General features: G+C 39.3%; 2 protein-coding genes across 2 annotated transcripts; both read left to right on the top strand.

Moving 5' to 3' along the window:
- The first annotated feature begins 9,210 nt into the window (after positions 1–9,210).
- On the top strand, positions 9,211–10,443 carry LOC126708386 (uncharacterized). Its single transcript, XM_050408175.1, has one exon. It carries the CDS (start codon positions 9,211–9,213, stop codon positions 10,441–10,443), a length of 1,233 nt encoding a protein of 410 aa, XP_050264132.1.
- A 9,440-nt stretch (positions 10,444–19,883) lies between these two features.
- LOC126709982 (14 kDa proline-rich protein DC2.15) lies at positions 19,884–20,589 on the top strand. The gene has a single exon (XM_050410363.1). It carries the CDS (start codon positions 19,977–19,979, stop codon positions 20,382–20,384), a length of 408 nt encoding a protein of 135 aa, XP_050266320.1. The 5' UTR covers positions 19,884–19,976; the 3' UTR covers positions 20,385–20,589.
- The last annotated feature ends 3,057 nt before the right edge of the window (positions 20,590–23,646 follow it).

Raw genomic sequence — 23,646 nt, 5'->3', positions numbered from 1 at the left:
ATGACCATCCAAGGTACACAAGTACCAATGTACACAAAACACACACTGTTTTTGTATTTTCCTAATTTTCAATTTTTTTGTATGAAAAACAAAATAAAGCAAAACTGAAAGCAAACAAACAAAAATATGTTAACCAAAGCATAGCATAAAACTAGACTGACTCAAAACAAGAAAGCAAAACACACAAGTAATGCATAAACAAAAAGAGAGGGAGAGAGAAAAAGTGACTGAATCACTTTGAGCATTTTTCCTTCCACACCTTGGAAGAATCTTTCCGTTGAGAAAACCTTTGATCCGATGGTAAGGGGGAAGAATTGAAACCGTTCAAGTTCGAAAGGAACATGAGGGCCTTAAAAAGATCTTCAAGAGGAGCAAAAGAGGATGAAAACTGATTCTGGTTTCCAGATGAGATCATACTATTGCTCTGTTGAATGGATAACCACTTGCAGTAATTAGGTCGAGTATGTCCTGAAGCTCTACAGTGATGACAGAGATGCTGTTTCTTCCATTTAGACTTTTGATTACTTCCCTTCTTAGTTCTAGGGTTTCTAGTCTCTTTATTATCAAGCTTAGGGTGTGCTTATAAGATAGATTTATCCTTCTATGTTCTCACTAGCTAAAACAGTTTTAACATCATTGTTATCAGAATTAACATTATTAGCAGGTGAAACAAACACAGTAGTACTAGAAGAAGCAATATTAAGAGAAGAGAAATCATACCCCAAACCGGTTTTATCGGAAGTAGATTTTTGAAAGCTAAGCATCTTATCAAGTTTTGCATTGGAAGTCCTCTCCAATTGATTTCTGACTTGAAACAGCTCAACTTCAAGCTTCTTGGTCTTTTCGACCAAGAAATTGTTCACAAATCGCAGTGCTCCAATGGTCTAATTAGCTTCCTCAAACTTTGTGGAAAGCTCTTCTCGGTCAAGTTCCACATCATTCAGCTTCTTGGTGGCCAACCTATATAGTTTCTCATGCTTCTCAAAAACTTTGTACAATTTTTCATAGGCTATATGGATATCATCTCGATCATCCATTTTCTCAAACTTAGAGTCTGCCAAGTCCTCTTCATCATCTACTATTTTTGAACCCCCATCAGTAGGATCAATTGTAGCAATGAAGGTATTTCAAATTCCCTCGTCATCATTGTCATCTGAATCATCGTTAGGCTCGGTGTCACTCAAGGTAGCAACAAGGGCCTTACTTTTTCCAATAGTCTTGAGTTAAGTTAGACATTCTTGTTTCATGTGTCCAAACCCTTAACATCCGAGGCATTTTGTTCCGGAGGGCATAGTGTACTGACTACCATCCTTAGCATCCTTCTTCCCTTTATCTTGGCTTCTGAATTATGAAGAACTGGATTGCTTTCGGTCCTCGTCGAATCCTTTCACATTGGCATTCTTCATAAACTTCTTGAATTGCCTAGTGATATAGGATTTCATATTGGAATCTTCATCATCAAAAGACTCATCGATATCACTGCTTTTGGCTTTCAATGTCATGCTCTTGCTTTTGCTTGATTTCCCTATCCTAGACAAACCCAATTCATAGGTTTGCAAGTTGCCAACCAGCTCTGTCAAAGGAATTTGGTCAATGTCCTTTGATTCCTCAATGGCAGTGATCTTGGCATGGAATCTCTCTAGAAGAGATCTAAGCACTTTTCTAACAATCTTGGGTTTTGGAATGGTTTCCCCAAGATTAAATGCAGAGTTCACTATGTCCTTCAGCTTGGCATAGAACTCATCAAATGACTCATCCTCCTCCATCTTAATCTCTTTAAAGCTCGTGGTAAGCCTTTGAAGTTTTGAATCCTTGACAGCCTTAGTTCTTTCATAGGTTGTCAGGAGGATAGTCCATGCTTCCTTCACAGTTTCAGTGGAGGATATCTTCTTGAATTCCTCATTGATGACTACACTAAATAAAGCATTCAATGCTCTGCTATTGAAGTTTTCCACTTTGATCTTAGTATCATCCCAATCAGCCAGCGCTTCCTTTGGCTTGGTCCAACCTATCTCCACAGCTTGCCACACTTTTTTATCTAAAGACTGCAAAAAAGCTCTCATGCGTACTTTCTAGTATGCATAGTTAGTGTCATCAAATAAAAGAGAGATAATTAAATATTGTCCTCTATCCATGACAATCTGAGGTCAATGTATCACACAACAAAGATTAAAACCTAATCAGAGTGTGCCAGCTCTGATACCACTTGATAGGCCAAGAATGTATTGACTCTTTAGGTAAATTAACCAATTAATTAGTTAAGTGAATTAATTAAATCAAATAATATGCAATACGCATGGTAGCATAAACAAATCACTAAATAACTAAATGCAGCAAAAATTAAATTTGACACGGGTGATTTGTTTACGAATGGGGAAAACTATCGAGGCAAAACCCCACTAGGTGAATTTAAGGTCACCACTCCTGAGAATCCACTATTATCAAAACAAGTGGTTACAAGTAAAGGAACCCCATTACTTTATACCAACCTATAGTTGAACCCTTACCCCAATACCCAATTGGACTTGTAATGTAGTGACAATCTCTCCTTTCAATGCACGGCTCTAAGTACGTGACTAACCAATCGATGCACGGATTTCAGTACGTGACTAACACACCAACTTGAGAAGGATGTTGGTTGCAAAGTTCTTCAGTTCATCCACACGATGAAGATCAAGAAACTCCTTGGTTACAAAACCCTTGATGCACAAACGCAACAGCTTCTTCAAGAGAAAGATGAACTAGGGCAATTTTTGTCTCCAGTCACAATGTGAGTGCAACAACAATTGCTACGACCTTTTCATCAAGTGAGACAGCCCTTAAAATAATTCTTATATATGTCTAGGGTTGTGAGAAAAGAAACCCTACACAATTAACTTGGATATGCGTGAAAAATAGATTTGGAAATTTGAATTTCGTAATTCTCGATAGATATAACTTCTGTCAAGAGTTGTTGAGACATATTAAATCTAGATAGATACATGTGTCGAGCAATCTGTTAAGCTTTAATGAACAGCACTTCTTCACTTGATTCTTGGACAGATTTGCATGGCTTCAATACTAGACTTGAACTCTTGTTCCTTGAAGTATTAAATACATTCTAGATCTACCCAATTACAAGTAAAGTGCATTTTGTTAAAGGATTAGCCAATTTTAAATGGCATATGTTCATAACATGTTCCACATATGTCCTAACACTTTGCAAAAGGTTCGAGATTCCTTAATTTGGTGATGACATTTGTTTTTACTCTATTGTCTCATTATAACTCTATCACAGAGCCTCGTGCTCAATCTATGGACTTCCTTCTCGTTTCATTATCTCTATTATAGATGTTTATAGGGATACGACGACCCGTGATAAGCTTATTTTTCCTTCAGGTATCACACGGATGCTTCGCCATTCTTCTATCCCTATTCCTGATTCTCCTCTCTACACTATCATGGGTGCCATTAAAGCGATGTCTGTTCGACAAAGCAAGGCTTAGCTTTGACCGAAGCGGCCACAAACCGAGACGACAAATTCTCTCGCCCCCTCCATTCCATCCACCTCCGCTCCTTCTTCTTCTTCTGCTGGTGTTGTGACTCTCGAGGCAGTCATGGTATAGCTTCAGCGCATGGATGCTCACCTTGATACACTCACTACTAAGTTGTATCAAGTGAATAGTCGTGTCAGTCGTATTGCACGATGATAGGCTCGCCATGGTGGCTTTGTTGCTTCTCCGTCTCCATCTCCAGAGGCTTTTGATGATAAGGATGCTGATGATGGTACTGATGATGAGGATGAGGATGCTAGTTCTTCTGGTGATGATAAGATGACTTTTCAGTGACTTACCAATTGTGAAAGTTCAAAAACGTGTACAAAAACACTTTTGAACGTTTAGACCCCCAAAAACCAACTTAACCAACACAAGCAATATGTCAAACAACAAGTGTGCGGAAACTTAACATATGCTATAAAATGAAATTGGTTAAACAACTATCTAAGCCATAACAAAATAAACCACAGCAGATAATGTAAAGGCAGAGAAAGAGAGGAAGGAAGATGCAAACACAGAGATAACACCCGATGTGTTATCGAAGAGGAAACCGAAGACCTCGGCGAAAAACCTCTCCGCCGCCCTCCAAGCGGTAATCAATCCACTAGAAAATACAGTTGGGATACAAGGACAGCAATAGACCCTCCAAGCCTAATCTACCCAATGCACCTAAGCCCTCCAAGCTTCTTGCTCCAACGAGGTTGTGCCGAACCTTTTTCTTTTCTAGCTTTCCGGATTCCGCTACTACACCGTAGCATCAACCAATAAAGATTGGCTCCTTCCTAACTGCTTCCCAGAACTCCAAACGTCTGTCTCACAGAGATGATAATGGTGAGAACCAGGTTTGGTATAATGCCTCTCAAGGATTTGACAATGGAGAGGAAGAGAGTGAGGGAATTTGATGAGACTCTAAGGTAGAGATTGTGGGTGAAACAATCTGGTTTTTCTTTAGGGTTTCTCTCTCAAAATTCTCTCTGGAAGCTCTCTTTCAATCGTGGGTTAAAAGGGTATTTATACTGGAGTGAAGAGGAATGCGAAACGTCAGGTTTTTCCAAAACAGGGGTGGCTCGCGGCTTGACCTCGCGGCTTGACTAAGTCGCGAGATCCAGTCGCGAGTTAACCGTATGGCCAGTTGTCCTGTTTTGTCCTGTAGTACTCCAGCTAGCATGACTGTTCATCTTCCAGCATGCTTGGCACGTGTGCATCTTCTGGCGGGTTGAAGCCGCGAGTCCACCCGCGAGTCCCAGCCGCGACACTCTGTTTTCTTGCACACTCTTGAGCAAACTTCACTCTATCTCACTCACTACCCTTACAACAATCCCACCTAAATACAGGGTTACTAAATGCTGAATTACAAGCAAATTTGGCACGGAATAAAGCCAATTAGATGGTTGAATAAATTCAACCTTACAAATTGTCATTCGTGACAAAAAGGGGGAGTAGTTTTGGGTTGAGAGTAGTCATGTATTTAGGGGGAGAGTTAGCATAGGACTTTTTTTTTATAGGGGGAGTGTTTATATTTTTTGAGGGATGTAGCGAGGATATATGTACTTTTCTTTTCTTTATCTTAGATACATTATCCTTTTGAAAACCGGTCTTGTGACCATTTTTTTGATAACATACATTGTACTCATTCCTCATTTATTATGATGATGTGTGTTATTATTCACCTATCTCTCCATGTGTTGTTTCTTTTCTCTCTTCATATACATGTTTCTTTATGTATGCAATCCTTTATTTCTGTTTCACACTAAGATGCCTTGATAAGTTTTGTTTAAAGTATTTCAGAAAGACAAGTTGTCAAAATCTATCATGCCAGGAACCCTCTTCTTGCAAAGTTTTTCAAGAGTTTGTGTTAGGATTAGATTTTATTGTACTCAACAAGTGATTATGAGTTTAGTGATTTATGACTTCTCTTATACTTTATTTGTTTGTTGTGGATTTGTCACTAATTTCCAAAGGGGTAGATTGTTAGGACATATGTGAAACTTGTTAGAACATATGTTATTGTATATTGGCTAATCTTTTGACAAAACACACTTTACTTATAATTGGGTAGATCTAGGATGGGTTTAGTACTTCAAGGAATAAGGGTTCAAGTCTAGTATTAAAGCTATGCAAGTCTGTCCAAGAAACAAGTGAAGAAGTGTTGTTCATTAAAGCTCGACAGATAGCTCAACAGATAATATCTATCGAGGTTTAATGCTGATGCTCAATAGTTGCTTGACAAAAACAGTATCTATCGAGAATTACGAAATTCAAATTTCCAGATCTGTTTTCATTTATATCCAAGTGTATTTGTGTAGGGTTTCTTTTCTCACAACCCTAGACATATATAAGGATTATTTTAGGGCCGTCAAAGGTGATGCAAAGTGATGCAACTTAATGCAAATTGATTGTGCATGCAAATCGTGATTGGAGACAGAATTTGCCCTAGTTCATCATATTCTTTGTAGAAGCTGCTGCGTCTTTGCGCCAAGGGTTTTGTAACCAAGGAACTTCTTAATTTTCATCGTTTGGATGAATTAAAGAACTTTTCAGCAAACATCCTTCTTAAGTTGATGTGTTAGTCATGTACTTGGATCCGTACATCGATTGGTTAGTCACATACTTGGAGCCGTGTATTGAAAGGAGAGATTGTCACTACATTACAAGTCTAATTGGGTATTGGAGTAAGGGTTCAACTGTAGGTTGGTATTAGGTACTGAGATTCTTTTTACTTGTAACCGATTGTTTTGATAATAGTGGATTCTCGGGAGTGGTGACCTTAAATTCACCCGATAGGGTTTTGTCTTGGTGGTTTTCTCCATTCGTAAACAAATTACCCGTGTCAAATTTGATTTCTACTGCATTTAGTTGTTTGGTGATTTGATTGTGCTACCATGCTCATTGCATGTAATTGAATCTAATTAATTTTGCTTGGCTAAATTAATTGATTAAGTTACCAAATGGGTCAATACATTCTTGGCCTATCACTCTTACTAAATTTTGGGCAATATTTGGTGATTTAGTTTGTAGACAACTACATTCTAGTCGATGTCGATCAGGGGGAAACCTTTTACCTTACCTAGATTGGTACATTGAAACCCTGAAGCCAAGATTGTTGTATGCATTTCATTTAATGATGTAGAATAGACATACTTCCTGAAGCCAAGATTGCTGTATGCATTTCATTTAATGATGTAGAATAGACATACTTTCTTCTAAACGAGACCATCAAAAGTCAAAAATCAAATCACATAAGCATAATGATCTACCCCACTTTTTGGGCCAACTTTGGAATCATGTGACATTTCGGTGACCTGAAAGGAATTGGCGTGAGGATCAAAACTCATTCATATAAGCATAATCTACCCTACTTTTTGGGCAAGTTATTTCATTTAGACCCATGTATAATCAATCTTTACTATAAATTAGTATTTGTTGCCCCATGGGCATTCAAAATTCAATTAATAAAATTTTAGAGACTTTTTCCCTTCTTTTTTTTTTTTAATTATTATTATTATTATTATTTTTTTGTGTGGACTCCATAATTCTCTTTGTAAATTTGAGGATTCATTTTTAAGATAGACATGTTCTATTTCTTGTGGCAACCCACTACATCAATTTAATGACTATATCAATGGTGAAGGCTATAAAAGAAACCGTTACTGGCCACATACTCGAAATAATAGGCATAAATTGTTTTGTATATTTGAATTCTCGAGTTCAAACCATTTTTTGGACAAACAGTTCTACAAAAATGTGACCCATATAACTAGCAAATATGAAGTTCTCCCTCAAAGAAATTTCACATGTTGAAAATATAAACTAAAAATCTCCATTTATATTTGTAACACATTTTGATTAATTATGTCTTCACAAGCAATCTATCATTTCCTAGTAGTTTAAAATTTTAAAACAATTGGTAATTTATCATAATATTAAAGTAGGTGTTTATGAATATTCGAACTATGACCGTGTTTTACCTCCAATTTAAAAAGTTAAAAAAATCTCACATGTTATATTCATTATTTTTTAATAGTTTAAGTTTGTGAGGGCCAGTTAACTAGGAAGTATTATTAAAAGCAGTATTAACTGGGCCTATGGCCCTATCCGAGGAGGCCTAAATAAGGCTATGAAGAGAATAAAGTTAAAAGAGGATTAGAGACAATGTGAGATGGGTCCAATAAGCGTCCGAGGACAAAAGTCTTCTCGGCAACGTGTGTCCGAGGTAAATCTGAATGCCATACCATCACAGACTTACTTTAGAGTTACACCACAACTAAGGATGGGGCATTGGACCAGGGATAATAAAAGAAAGGTAAACAAATATCTTCAAAAGCTGCTACCTCCACATTAAATGCCTTTCAACCAACTTTCTGACTGCATTAATGTGTAAATGATGCCTAAACAGTGATTAAGCAGCTTTACAGCTACTGGTTGATGGTTCTAGGAGGTGTTGGATGGGACAGGAAGGAGTTCCCCAAATCTAGCCTACACGTGTGTGGTAAGGATGACATCAAGATTACAATATATAACCTGGAAGAATGCACTGAGAGTAGTGATTGGAACTCTTTATACAATTTCTGTTTTGAAGAAAACCGTATGAAACAAATAACTTAGTTTGTTCCGAGGATAAATTTGATAATCTTATTTGTGTCAAACCACCTTGAATCGTTAAATTTAATTGTTTTTCTTCTGGGATAAATCTAGTTCTTTTACCCACGCTCTACAAATTTATTGTTTGGGCCGTTAGCATTTGAGCCCAATCCGATTTTAGGGTTAATACAATTTCAGTCCCTACAATTGGCGTCGTCTGTGGGAAGAGCTTGATTTAAGCCAAAGGAAATTCGGTTACAACGTTCACGATGGAGGAAGCAGGTCCACACCAAGCAGCAGTGGGGCCGCACCAGATAGATGCTAGCCCATACCGAGCAGAATCAAGGGATTCCCAGCATGGCAATCCGCACCGGAGCCCCGAATGGGGAGAGGGCCGTGAGGGAAGTGTACGCGCGACTCATACCAATAAAAGCCAGTCTCGAAGGAAGAGTCATGTTTCCCATGCAAAGAATGACAGGGACATGCAACGTGAAATTGATGAATTGAAAAGAGAGTTGCGTCACGCACGACGAAGATGTTCCCCACCTAGCTCCGAGCCTTCCTCTAAAGAGACAGATGGTGCTAGTTATAGACAAAGATCCAGGACTACACCCAGTGAGACTTTTTCCTATGAAGAGGAGTGTCACCGTTGACGTAGGTACAAGAGTCCGCCTCGTAAAGGCTTAGGGAATAACGCCATGAACAAAGCGTTAAGCCAAGTTTCCAAATCACCCTTCACAAGGAATATAGAGGATGCGAATCTTCCTCGGTGATTTCATCAGCCTACATTCACCCTGTATAATGGTCGAACGGACCCGGTAGAACACGTTAGTCATTTCAACCAAAGGATGGCTATCTACTCCAGGGATGAGACTTTGATGTGCAAGATCTTTCTGTCAAGCTTGGGCCCGGTGGTGATGAGATGGTTCAATGACTTAAGGGCTGATTCTATTGATTCCTTTAAGAAACTTACCCGGGCTTTTGGCGCTCGCTTTATTACCTGCAACAGGGTTCCTCGGCCTTTGGGGTCCTTGTTGTCTATGTCCATGCGAGAGGGTGAAACTCTTAAACTTATTCGGATAGATACTGGGAAATGTTCAACGAGATAGAGGGACAGCATGATGATGTGGCTAAAAGTACTTTCAAGGCCGGTCTTCCAGCCGAGCATGATTTGAGGAAGTCTTTAACTGGTAAACCTGTTACTAGTATACATCAATTGATGGATTGGATTGACAAGTATAGAAGAGTAGAAGAAGATCAACTGCAGGGAAAGGGAAAGGCTAAGGTAATCCCTCAGGAGAGGAGCGGTTTCAGGTTGGACCGGTACAACAATAACCGACCTCGGAAAGACTTTGTTGAGCAGTCAAGTTCTGCCCACACCCAGGCGGTTAATGCTGTGTTTCGGGAGTCGATGCAACAGGTGCTGGAGAAGATTAAGAATGAACCATTTTTTAAATGGACCAACAAAATGGCAGGAGAGCCTACGAGACGCAACCAGAATCTTTACTGCCATTATCATCAAGATCATGGACACACAACTGATGATTGTAGAAATTTATGGGACCATCTAGAACAACTAGTCCGAGAAGGGAAGTTGAAGCAACTCTTGCACCACTCCAGTGGTCGAGTAGGCCAAGCAGGCTCGAAGATGCTGGGAGATGCTTCTTCAAGACTCCCCCTTGGCACAATAAACGTTATTTTTGCTACCCTGAGGAGGACTGGCTCTTGTCCATCCAGGGTACTGTCAGTATCCCGATCTCCAGTCGAGGAGTATAGCTCAACGTCTAAAAGAGCCAGGATGGACATCCCGTTGGTCTTGGGCTTTTTAGATGAAGACAAAGTAGGAACCATACAGCCGCATGATGATGCTCTGGTGGTCACACTGAGAATCGGCGGGTACGATGTAAGAAGAGTAATGGTTGACCAGGGCAGCGCTGTTGATATAATGTACCCTGACTTATACAAGGGGCTAGGTTTAAAGCCTGAGCACTTGACAACTTACAGTTCACCTCTGGTGAGTTTTGAGGGAAGAATGGTCATCCCAAAAGGTCAGATCAGGCTACTTGTGCAGGCCAGTACGAATGTGGTGGAGGTGGACTTCATCGTTGTAGATATTTTCTCTCCATACATGGCTATTATGGGCCGACCTTGGCTCCATACCTTGGGGGCGGTCTCCTCTACCCTACACCAGAAGGTAAAGTACCCATCCGGAGGCCAAGTTTTGGAAATAGTAAAAAGTCAGGTTGCAGCCCAGCAATGCCTGGTAGCGGCTATCCAACATCGGCCAGAGGCGGAGACCCTGACTACCGCCGATAATGGTTTATAGCAATTAAAAGCCCCAGCATTACCCTTAAATGGACTGGCCGATGAGGCAAAATGCGAAGATCTGGAAAAGGTAATTGTTTTTGACAACCCGGAGAAATTCTTCCAGGTTGGGGCTAAACTGCCTTCGCGAGAGAAGAAGCAGTTGGTAGAATTCCTCTGAGAAAATGTCGATGTGTTCGCATAGAGTCCATACGAAGCCCCAGGCATAGATCCGAGCTTCATCTGTCATCAACTCAATGTGAATCCTTCCATTGTTCCGAAGAGACAGCCACCTCGGCAACCATCAAAAGAGCATGCCGAAGTCGTTAGGAGTGAGGTGGCCAAGCTCAAACAGGCCGGGGCTATCAAGGAGGTTTTTTATCCTCAATGGTTAGCCAACATGGTGGTGGTGAAGAAGAAAACTAGGAAGTGGCAAGTGTGCGTGGACTTCACGGATCTCAATAAGGCTTGTCCTAAGGATCCTTTTCCTATGCCGAAGATAGACCAGTTGGTGGATGCAACAGTTGGTCATCCTCGGATGAGTTTTTTGGATGCCTTTCAAGAATATCACCAAATACCGCTAGCATTGGACGATCAAGAGAAGACAACTTTTGTCACCGCCATTGGAAACTATCATTATAAAGTGATGCCCTTTGGTTTGAAAAATGCAGGGTCTACCTATCAACGGATGATGACTAAAATGTTCGAACCACAACTGGGCAGAAACATTGAAGTCTATATCGATGGTATGGTTGTGAAGAGTAAAGTGGTGTCCGAGCATGTGGAAGATCTTGCGAGTATTTCCGGAATTCTGAGAAAGCATAAACTACGTTTGAATGCCTCAAAGTGTTCCTTTGGTGTAGGTTCTGGAAAGTTCTTGGGGTATATGGTAACTCATAAGGGAATTGAGGTGAACCCAGACCAGATTAAGGCCATTAACGATTTATAAGCACCTCGGAATCTGAAAGAGGTGCAGAAATTGACAGGAATGACTGTTGCTTTGAACCGATTTATCTCCAGGTCAGCTGATAGGTGCAGACCCTTCTTCCGTTTACTGCATAAATGGAAAGGATTTGAGTGGACCGAGGAATGCGCTATAGCATTTCAGCAGCTGAAAGAGTACCTATCTCAGTCGCCTATCATGTCCAGCCCTGAGGTGGACGAAGTCCTGTTTGCTTACTTGGTGGTTGCCTCTCATACGGTTAGTTTTGTCTTAATACGAGAGGATAATGGCGTTCAAAGGCCAGTTTATTATGTAAGTAAGTCACTTCATGAGGCCGAGGTGCGATACTTATCACTAGAAAAGGCCATCTTGGCAGTAGTCCATGCAACTCGCAAGCTCCCGCATTACTTTTAGGCGCACACCGTAGTAGTCTTAACTCAGCTACCACACAAATCCATACTTAGAAGCACAGATTATACGGGAAGGATTGCTAAATGGGATACGATTCTAGGGGCTTTTGACATCAAATATATGCCCCGCACCTCCGTGAAAGGCCAGGTCCTCGCCGATTTAGTAGCCGAGTTCGCCGAGCTCCCCGAAGAAGATGAGATGAAGCAACATGACATGGATGAAAAGTCGATTGGCCTAATTTCCACACAAGATGTCTCATCCTGGAAAGTATATGTGGACGGCGCAACAAATCAACGAGGAGCTGGAGTGGGGCTAGTTTTGGTATCCTCCGAAAAGATCATTATTGAGAAGTCCTTGAGGTTGGGATTCTCAGCCACGAACAACGAAGCAAAGTATGAAGCTTTGTTGATGGGAATGAGTATGGTCTAGAAAATGGGTGAAAAAGTAGTGGAAGTATTCTCGAATTCAAGATTGATAGTCGGCCAAGTGAAAGGGGAATTGGAAGCCCGAGATGCAAGAATGCAGGAATATTTGAGTCAAGTTAGGCGTGTGCAAACGAAATTTGAATCTTTTGACTTGTCACATATTCCCTGAGGTGAAAATACCCACGTCGATTCCTTGGCAACCCTTGCCACCTCTTCAGCATGGAATTTGCCCCAGGTGATAATCGTTGAAGATTTGTGCACCCCCACCCCAGTAAGGAAGGACGTGCTTCAGGTTCATCAAGCCAACCTAGCGCCGAGCTGGATGGACCCCATACTGAAATACCTCGACAGTGACACCTTGCCTGAAAAGAAAATAGAAGCCGAGAAAATACGAACGAAAGCTCCTCGGTTTTGGTTATCCGAGGACAAAAAATTGTACAAACGCTCTTTTTCTGGGCTGTATTTGCTTTGTATACACCCCGAGATGTCAGAGTCACTTCTAGAGGAACTACATGAAGGAATTTCTGGAAGTCACACGAGGGGAAGGTCCCTATCTCACAGGGCCATTACTCAAGGATACTGGTGGCCAAATATACAGAAGGAAGCGTAGGAGTATGTTAGAAAGTGTGACCAGTGTCAAAGATTCGCTCTTAACATCCATCAGCCGGGAGGAATTCTTAATCCCCTCTCTAGCCCTTGGCCTTTTGCTCAGTGGGTCTTAGATATTGTAGGTCCTTTTCCTAAAGCATTAGGAAATAAAAAGTATCTACTGGTCGGCACGCATTATTTCACTAAGTGGGTCGAAGCTGAACCTTTGGCTAACATCAGAGATGTAGATGTTAAGAGGTTTATCTGGAAGAGTATCGTAACGAGGTTCGAAACTCCACACACCCTCATCTCGGGTAATGGCCTTCAATTTGATAGTAAAGCCTTCAGGCAATACTGTTCAGACTTAGGGATAAAGAATAGATATTCCACTCCGGCCTATCCTCAAGGGAATGGGCAGGCTGAGGCTGGTAACAAAGTTATAGTCAATGGACTTAAAAAGAGGCTGGATGATGCTAAAGGAAAATGGGTGGAGGAATTGCCACATGTCCTTTGGACGTATCGAACAACGCCTCGACGGTCAATAGGAGAGACTTCTTTCTCAATGACATATGGAGCTGAGGCCGTCATCCCTCTGGAAATTGGCTTTCCAACACTAAGGACTAGTGCGTTTACCTCGAACGGTAACGATGGGCTGTTAGAAAAAAGTTTGGACTTAATTGAAGAGCGAAGGGAGAATGCAATGGTCCAATTGGCTTACTACCAGCATAAACTCAAGCAAGTATGATACTAATGTAAAGCTGAGGCCGTTAGCCATAGGAGATCTGGTGCTGAGGAAAGTTCTGGGAACCACCAAGAATCTGGCTTTGGGAAAATTGGGGCCAAACTGGGAAGGGCCTTATCGGATTACTTCAGTAGCCGAAATAGGAGCCTATTATCTGGAAGACCTAGATGAAAAAGCTGTACTCCATCCTTGAAATGTAAACAATCTCAAGAGGTATTATTATTAATAAAAGTAATCTAGTTTTGGTTTCTTTCAAATTATGCCAATCGTACATCATGTGTTTTCATATCTATTGAAGTATTAAACAGAAACTAAGTTATGTCAGGTTCCTCGGACCACAAACTTAGTGGAAATTAATACCCTATGACATCTATTGAAGTATTAAACAGAATCTAAGTTATGTCAGGTTCCTCAAACCACAAACTTAGTGGAAATTAATACCCTATGACATCTATTGAAGTATTAAACAGAAACTAAGTTATGTTAGGTTCCTCGGACCACAAACTTAGTGGAAATTAATACCCTATGACATCTATTGAAGTATTAAACAGAAACTAAGTTATATCAGGTTCCTCGGACCACAAACTTAGTGGAAATTTATACCCTATGACATCTATTGAAGCATTAAAGGGGTTGAATGGAAACTAATGCAACCTCTTGTTATTAAAATGCTAGTGCTACATGAACTTGGGCATTTCAAAATAATAAACCCTCAAGTACCGTCCTCGGAACATAAGGTTCTTAATTAACTGTTGAAGATATAAGTCCCAATAGGCCTGTGAGCATCATTTAATGTGTAATTGAGGTACCTTAGACCTAACTTTATCCAACTTTTGAACACTTCCTTAAGTTTCGATTTATTAGAATGGATATATATATATATATATATATATATGTATATGTATCCGAAATGTATCTATGTAATGTCATAGTCTTAATGTTTATCATCCATTTTGGCTGCCAACTGTCAATGTGTGTAAGTTATATTTCTTCTCTTGTGTAAATAAAAGACAATCAGGATGAAACCAGTCAAACCAAAATGACAAAACGAACAACACCAAAATGAAAAAACGGCAACTCAAACAAATTCCAAACAGTAAAAATGTATACTTCAATACAATAAGCAAACGGAAACAACATCCCTTACAAAAGTTCTAGTTAAATCACAAAATAGGGCCTACTTTTTCAACTTAATTTGAAGCTTGGAAGTTTGGTTTGCTGGTTTGTCAGCCTCCGAGGTAGTTACTCCCTCTTTGCCCTTAGCAACTCCCTCAGCTGGCATGACTGTAGAAGTCAAATCTTGCTGAAAGCCTTGAGAAGCTACCTCTGCATCCGGAACGGCTGCAGCTTTATCCAAGGGTGCTACTTGGGAAGCACTGGCCTCTTTGGCTGGTTCTTGTTGGCTAGGAGGAGGAGGATCCTGAAGCGATTCTTCTGGATTTGGATCAGTATTTATGGAAGTCACTTTGGCTTGAGTGGAAGGAGGATTCGAGATTCGGATTGCAGGAGGGTAGAACACATTCTCTGCCTTCCTCAACTCAGATGAAGCCTCAACCCCAGCTCGGTTTAGGGCTTTATCCCAAGTTTGGGCGCAGTAAATGCGATATACCACTGGGACCTCTGCCCTAAGGGTTTCCTCGGTCTCAACTACACCGAGGTCGTAACCTTTATGTTCGGCCACGTTCATTGCCTGCTCGGCCTCAACCTTTGCCTTCACGGCTTCCTCCCTGGATTTCTCAGCCTGGTCTTTTAACCTTTAGGCTTCCTTCAGCTGCTTTTTAAGGGTTGTCATTTGTTCCTTAGCAGCCTTCAACTCTTCATTTGCTTCACGTAGGTGCTTCCTTTGGTCCTCGGCTTGCCTTTGTGCACCTTCCAAAGCCGAGTCAGCGCTGCGGCGAGCTTGCTCCTCAGCAATTAATTTTCTCCTCGCCTCGGTCAGGTCGTGCTCCGATATGGTTAGAGTTTGTACGGCAGATGCCCGTTTTTTCCTTTCATCCTCTAACTGTTGGTAGCAATTATTGAGCATCTTATCCAGTCTAAAAGTGTTTTGGATAACCTAAAAGGAAAAGATCAACACCATAGTTAGCAAAAAGCACACATTAATAAATGATAGTTGCAAGTAAAAAAAAAGGGGGGAAGAGAGTTCACACTATACCATTCCCAAATATCTTTTATTGTTAAGGATGAGTTCATTCTTCCTTGCATTTTTTAGTTCGGCCATATCACTAGGAAGCAATAAAGCCTCCTCTACAGCCGAGGCTACATGGCACCCAATGCCACCGTTGAAGTCCCTAATTGACGCGTCATCCCTCAAGGGCTCCCCACCATGCATAGGTGCTGGCAGCCAAGCTTGTGGCTCAGGAGGTTGAGTGTTCGACCTCTCCTGGCCCCGCTATAAAGTATGACTGGTTTTCTGCTGCTTCGCAGCTCGTTGAGCCTCTTCCTCCCGGGTCAGACGGGATTTTCTAGTATCTACCACGTCCTTTCCCTTCGCCTTTTCAAGTCAGCAGCTTCAACTCTGACCGGCTCAGGAGGTCGGTGAAGAGCAGGAGGAGGAGACTTAGTGGGAAGAGGAGGAATCTGAGATTGCATAGATCTCCCCGGTGCACTTTTCCCGGGTTGGTTCTCTATCAGCTCCATAGACTTTTTTGGGGTTTCCTTTGTATACCCATTTCGTCGGGATCGTCCTCGAAATGTATAGTCTGATTAAAAACCTCGAACTTGTCCGACGAATCTGTCAAGTCTACAACTTCGTCCGGATTTCTTTCTTCTTCTTCTTCTTCCTCTCCTCTGTCTTCTTCTTCTCTAAGGACGGGTTGGGATGCGGATGCTTCTGCTGAAAGACTAGCAACAAAAAGTGGCTGAGTGAAGGGAGTGTCTCTAGGGAGCGGGATACCCTCTGGAACGACGAACCCCTAGTAGGCGACGCTGATACGTTGGAGCCGAGGATCACGAGCTCTAATTACGTATTTAGGAGCTTGAAAGGCGAATGATAGAGGTGTTTATCCGTGGATCAAGTGGGCTGCTCGGAGTTGATCGTCAGCTTCGTTCACGTATATTTCGGCTCGCAACACCCTATCCAAACTCGCTTTGTTGACTAAAGTGAGTTTGGGTTTAGTATAACGCCTATCTACAAATCATTGAATTAAAGAGAAGTTTCATGAGAAACTGGGGTATTGAGACACAGAATAATAATAATAATAAAAAAAAAAAAAAAAAAGGATGTGTAAACCAAAATTGATGAGCCCAAGGTTATACTCCCACCTGGTTCTCCCTCTTCCATTGGGCAATGCAAGCTATCGTGCCATTCTCCGGAAAAAATAAGGAAGTCCTCCTTTAATTTTTTTTTTTGAAGTGGGAAGGCATTGGATTAGTCTTACTGCGGGATACCTCGATTTGAGGTAATATCTCTGCCCCTTCAAATTATGTAGATTGTACACCCAGTTCACGATAGGTCAGGTTCAGGTCCATTCTCTCGTTTAAGGCTTCTATACTTCCTAGGACCCTAAACATGTTTGGAGCATATTGTGTGGGAGATAACCTAAAAAGCCTAAGGTAATTTCTAGTGATAGGACCCATGGGAATGGTCATCCCCCCTTCTATGAAGGCGATCATGGGAATGACCACCTCCCCTGTCTTCCTAGTGCCAACCCATTCCCCCTGAGCAGCATACCTCATGCCTACCGTTGGTGGGATCCTATACTTAGCCCGGAAACTTCTCATACCCTCCTCAGATTCAACCAGATCTTTGAACTTACCCATTTTCCAAAAGGGTTTTGAAGAAAAATTAACAAGTTCGAGATAAAAGCTAAAAAAGGTTTTAAGAAGACTTACAGGTTTGAAAGAGGGTCCTCGGATAAGAGTCTAGTATTTGTAGACGCACGAGGAAACGAAAGAAAGTAACAGGTTCAGTGTATGAGGTTTAGGATTGTGTGATTACTGAAAGTAAGAGAGAGAATTGATTTGAAAAACTATTTAAAGTGGCTCAGAAGCTACGAGCGAGAAAGTTCCCACTCGTAAAACAAGAAAAGCCCCCCATCGTTTGATTTACATCTTACCGTTGAACGTGGGAGACAGAGGTGTCGCCAAAATTTAATGCTAGCACGTTTTGGACGCTGAAGCATTAGGAGCGTATCCAGAGTATACGAATAGACATGTAGGAGGTCAGGAATACGAAGTAAAAGCCAAAACAAAATGGGATAAGGATATCAAAATCATCCTTTTCTTCCGAGGAGTCAAAAAGCAAGATTTTAAGGGGCTATTGTAGGGGCCAGTTAACTAGGAAGTATTATTAAAAGCAGTATTAACTAGGCCTATGGCCCTATCCGAGGACGTTAAACCATTCGAGGAGACCCAAATAAGGCTATGAAGAGAATAAAGTTAAAAGAGGATTAGAGACAGTGTGAGATGGGTCCAATAAGCGTCCGATGACAAAAGTCTTCTCGGCAACATGTGTCCGAGGCAAATCTAAATGCCATACCATCACAGACTTACTTCAGAGTTACACCACAACTAAGGATGGGACATTGGACTAGGGATAAGAAAAGAAAGGTAAACAAATATCTTCAAAAGCTGCTACCTTCGCATTAAATGCCTTTCAACCAACTTTCTAGCCGCATTAATGTGGAAATGATGCCTGAACAGTGATTAAGCAGCCTTACAGCTACTGGTTGATGGTTCTAGGAGGTGTTAGATGAGACAGGAAGGAGTCCCCCAAATCTAGCCTACACGTGTGTGGTAAGGATGACACCAAGATTGCAATATATAACCTAGAAGAATGCACTGAGAGGAGTGATTGGAACTCTTATACAATTTCTGTCTTGAAGAAAACTGTATGAAACAAATAACTTAGTTTGTTCCGAGGATAAATTTGATAATCTTATTTGTGTCAAACCACCTTGAATCGTTAAATTTAATCGTTTTTCTTCTGGGATAAATTGAATTCTTTTACCCACGCTCTACAAATTTATTGTTTGGGCCGTTAGCGTTTGAGCCCAATCCGGTTTTGGGATCAATACAATTTCAGTCCCTACAAAGTTATTTGAACAACTGATAATTTTCGTCAATAGAATTGAATGCATTTATTTCTAAATTCATGTACTAGCCTTTTTCTTGGAAAACATCTCCATGAGCTAATACTTTGGAAAGGAAAGGAAGGGAGAAACACACACACGCACAAAAAAAAAAAAAAAAAAAAACCTTATGTGACATTTTTAATAGACTCATTAAAGCATTTTATTTATTTATATTTTTAAGAACTCGGCTTACTTCACAAGCATTTTTTTTTTCAAAGGATGTTAATGTTTTGTTATAGTAATGACACCTAAAAAATAGTAAGCTGCAAACAATTATAAATATTTCCTATACCTAGTTCTCCATCTAATTTGTAAAAAGGCAGCCTACATACTTTACAGTAAGTGTTTTTTTTTGGGTAGAAACTTTACAGTAAGTGTTAATGTTTTATAAATAAATCTAATAATGTGAAAAAAAAAAATTTGAGTCTCTAAGGGGCTGTTTGGATTTAATTTTTTGATCACTCAATTTCCATCACTCATCACTCATCACTCAATTTTTCACATCCGTTTGGCATCATCACCCAATTTCCATCACTCAATATTTTTCACATTATTTGTGACCCATACCTGTCAGCCGGTGCAGCTTTTTTTTTTTTTTTTTTTTTTAAGTACCCAAACTCACCGAAGCTAAAAAAAAAAAAAAACAAAAAAAAAACCAGAATTGAAGATCGAACAAGTAAAAAAAAAAAAAAAACCTAGAACTGAGGACCGAACAAGTGAAAAAAAAAAAAAAAAAAAAAGTCAAAAGGTGGTCAAAAGTTGCGGCTATGGGTCTCCTATGTGTGTTTAATTACAATATTGTCATTGAGTTATGAGTTATGAGTTATGGAAACAGAGTTATCGTTTGCCAAACAACCTTTTTGTTATGAGTCCCACCATTTTTGAGTTATGAGTTATTAAAATTGAGAATTGGCAATCCAAACGGCCCCTAAATAAGCGTTACCCACTCAGACCTTTTGAGTTTTGGATCTTTTGACTGATTATAGACATGATTAATCATCCTTCCTTAAAAAATGGAATCACAAACCATTAAGGTTCACGGGCGTGACTAACTTGGCAATTTGGTCAATTTTGTAGTCTAAACGAATCAAAAGTACTTCATTAAAATATTAAATAAAATAAAAAATTACCCTCCCATTATTGGCCTAGAATCTCATGCTTTGCCAGCTAAATTTTAGGCCAGCGCTGCTTTACAATCACATGCATCCACTCTCATGTTGTCTAAGTGAAACCAAGCGTACTTAACTGCAGTGCTCTATAAATACCAGGTCACATGGCTAGTCTTTTTACCACCACAACAAAATCACTGTGATACGAATTAGTACTGATCTTAATCAATTTAACATTTAGTAGTGAAGTTTAGTTTGAGATATGGATTCAAAGAGATCTTTGTCAGCTGCTTTGTTCATATCAGTTAACCTTCTCTTCTTTGCCATTGTTAGTGGTTGCTACACTTGTCCTAGTCTTCCTAAGCCTAATCCAAACCCAAACCCTAAACCAAGCCCTACTACTGTCCCGCAGAGCTGCCCCAGAGATGCACTAAAGCTAGGGGTCTGCGCTAAGGTGCTTAATGGAGCTGTTGGGACGGTCATTGGGTCCCCACCAGATACCCCATGCTGCTCACTACTTTCAGGGCTTGTCGATCTTGAAGCTGCTGTTTGCCTTTGCACTGCCATTAAAGCCAACATTCTTGGCATCAACCTTAACATCCCCATTTCACTTAGCTTACTCATCAATACTTGTGGGAAGAAGCTCCCCTCTGACTTCCAATGTGCCTAAAGATTTCTTTATATATATTTTCTGTTGTGATGTTGCTGGGACTTTTTTTTTTTTTTTTTTTTTGGTTTCATGTTTCATGCTGTGTTTTCTAGTTGTTCTGTAGCAAGTGTTCAATAATGTTGAACCAACAATTTACAACTCTGCATTGTAATTGTGGGCTTAGACTGATTTTCATTCTGCAGCGGGAATTATACTTTACTGTGTATCTAGATTTATTGTTAGGCAAAATAAGAATGATGAACAAGGAAAAAAGACAATCATATCTTCATGAATAATTGTTCATAATACATAAACAAAGTGGCGCCAAGAAGTCCTGGACCGTTCAGTACTAACCTAAATATGATATGTTGGTGTCCATACTCAAATGTGAACTTCGACGATTCTGCATAGTACGCACAAGCAAGTATGCCATGTTACTAAAAGCATGCATTATTCACTTTGCTATGGCAAATTGGTCAGGCTAAACTGAGTGACATCTAGATGAGCTGATGAAAGAAAAAACCACTTTCGTGAGATGAAATGAAATTGCAGGATAATTTTTTTGGACAAGTAAAAATGCAGGATTACTGGATAACGGATTTTTGTATTGTTTTGACACAATATTAACTGCACCAAGGCAACGTTAAATTGCTTCCTCGACAAAGTATATTAGCAGCTTAACTAGTATACCAATAGTTATTAACAGTGTTAAGCGGAACTGTTTTAGAACCTAGCAAGTTCAAGAGGTTAGCTTCTGCGAAGTACTATACCCTGAACCTGAAGTCTCACGTGGGTGGGGGGGTTTGCAAGGAATATTTACAGGAATATAGTGTAAGGTGTTTTCCATGTAAAAGTATGTTTAGGGTTCTTCTACAACTACGGCATTTGTCACAACCATGTAAAGAGGTTGACTATGACTATGAGCATGAGTGATGGACAATCATTTATGCATAAACTCTTTACTTTTTTTTTTTTTTTTTTTTTCATCACTTTCAATTGATTATTTTAGCAAGTTGTGTCAAAAATTATGACACAAAAGTTATGGTTGACTATATCTTTTGTTTATGAGTCATATTAACGGATACTTGTAGGGTAATTGTTAATGAACTATGATAAGGAATTTTTTACATCACTTTTATGAAAAATATAAAAGCTGTCAACAGCATTTATTGTTTTCTTATTCTCTCAATAAAATGTTTTTAAAAATAATTTCTAAACCAATGCCAGGCATTGGTTAACATTTTCCTTTGTTTATATATGGTAAGAAACTAGTAGGAAGGAAAAGGGTAAGTGCTCATCATGTTCTTTGATCACCTCCTATGTTTATACAGAATGTATATATTTAGTAAAAATTTGTCATTCATATATATATATATATATATATATATATATTTGTGCTATATCCCCAAAAGATTAGTCAAATTACAATTAAGAATCTCATAATCATCTACATCTATGATCTAAATTAATAATAAATAACCAATATGGGGACTCAATAACACATTGTTACAATTGAATCCAATCAAATTGCTATACTCGAAAAGACTAGTCAAATTAAAATTATGGTTCATTGTAATTGCTTATATTGAGTTCAACCTAATAAACACTTAGATATAAATCTTAGCAAGCAATCGCATAACACAAACTTATCCAATTCAATACATATAATTCGGGATATTGTAATATTCTCTACTTATATTCCTAATGTACTCATTAGGGTATACATTGTGTTGCAGCCATAACTTTATTAGGTTGACTTTGACCATTTATATAAATCCAAGAAAAGTACTAGCTAGTTACATTTGCATTATACTAAAAAAATATATATATATTAAAATTACAATTAGAGTTTCCCGTAATTACTTATATATAGCCTAATTCGAGCTAGTGCAAGCTTGTTTGAAGAATTTAGTACACATCCACACAATCTAGATTGACACAATTCAATTGTTATCGGATTAAAACCATGCAATCTAGAATATCACACGTATAAATTATATATATATATATATATATTTGCATTTAGTTTATCTTTGGTATTTGTATAATATATCTGAACGACAATATCGCCTACACCTACTTGGAGTTTGCTTCACCAGATTCTTTCGAACCAAATAACATGTTCAATGCAAGTTGTAGGTTTTCAAATTATTATATATGTCATAAGAAAAAACAGTGAAGCCCACAGAAATTCCCTCGCAAGAAATACTAATTAAATGAGGAACTTTAATAAAAAGCTAATGTGAACTAACTCACGAGTTCATACTGAAAATTGGAGGGAGAGAGAAAGAATAATTAGGTTGTGTTCAACTTCAACATGTGAATCAACAGTGTTACACGAAAAAGGATTTTCTCCACGGCCAAATGCGATCTTGGATGCAAACCACTTAAAATCAAGATTTGGATTTACAAGGACTGTGTATTTGATGGCTGATGCCCCCATCCACATGTAAAGGTTCACAAATGAAACAAAGAGACAAATCTGTCATTTCCCTAGATTTCTGATTATAAGAAGGATTTCCTTTTCCTTTTTTTTTTTTTTTTTTTTTTTTTGACTATAGGAATAGGGGGGAACGACATAAAATGTGATGGCTAGCTTTATGTCAGTTGTGTTGTAGACTTGTGGTCACGTTTGGTTTGCTATACATAGTGTAGTTTTGGAAAATTTAGACCTCATTGTAACCCAAAGTAACCAGTTTTAAGCGGAGCTGATTAATTAATCAATTATGTAATTGAATTCAACTTAGGATTAATCAAACCACACAAACAATATTGCCAAAAACGGAAAATTAAATAAGTGCGAAAAATAAATAACATGACAATATGATTACGATGTGAAAAATCAATGGCAACAACAAATTAAATTAAATTAAATTAAAAATAAAATTCCACCCTTAAAATTGAAGTTTATACAATAGAATAAACTCTAATTCTACTACTAATTAACGTACATAGTATTTACTACCTTGATCTCATGAAACTTCAAATACATGCAATACTCTTCTACTGTGGATTTTGTCACATAACTTCTTGCTTGTAGCTTCAAGAACCTCTTAAAGATTTTATTTCCACACCAAACCCAGGTATGAATGTGTGGCCTAAACTTGATTTGCACTATGGAAGTAGCAACAACGTGGATGATGGTTCTCTACTTGCTTCTAAACTCACGGGTTAAATAAGTGGAGGTTAAGGTTTTGTCCTTGAATGGCACAAGCTTTTCTATATATACAATCTCTATAAAAGTCAGGTTTAATTGACCTTTATATATATAAGCACTCTAATT

The sequence above is a fragment of the Quercus robur genome, chromosome 12, assembly GCF_932294415.1.
Source record: "Quercus robur chromosome 12, dhQueRobu3.1, whole genome shotgun sequence".
NCBI classification, from domain to species: domain Eukaryota; kingdom Viridiplantae; phylum Streptophyta; class Magnoliopsida; order Fagales; family Fagaceae; genus Quercus; species Quercus robur.
Note: the sequence above shows the minus strand (reverse complement) of the source record. Positions and strands in the feature narration are given on the sequence as shown.

What these genes read in the sequence shown, in the direction of transcription:
- LOC126708386 (XM_050408175.1), top strand. Translation starts at nt 9,211, where the DNA reads ATGTTCAACGAGATAGAGGGACAGCATGATGATGTGGCTAAAAGTACT.
- LOC126709982 (XM_050410363.1), top strand. Translation starts at nt 19,977, where the DNA reads ATGGATTCAAAGAGATCTTTGTCAGCTGCTTTGTTCATATCAGTTAAC.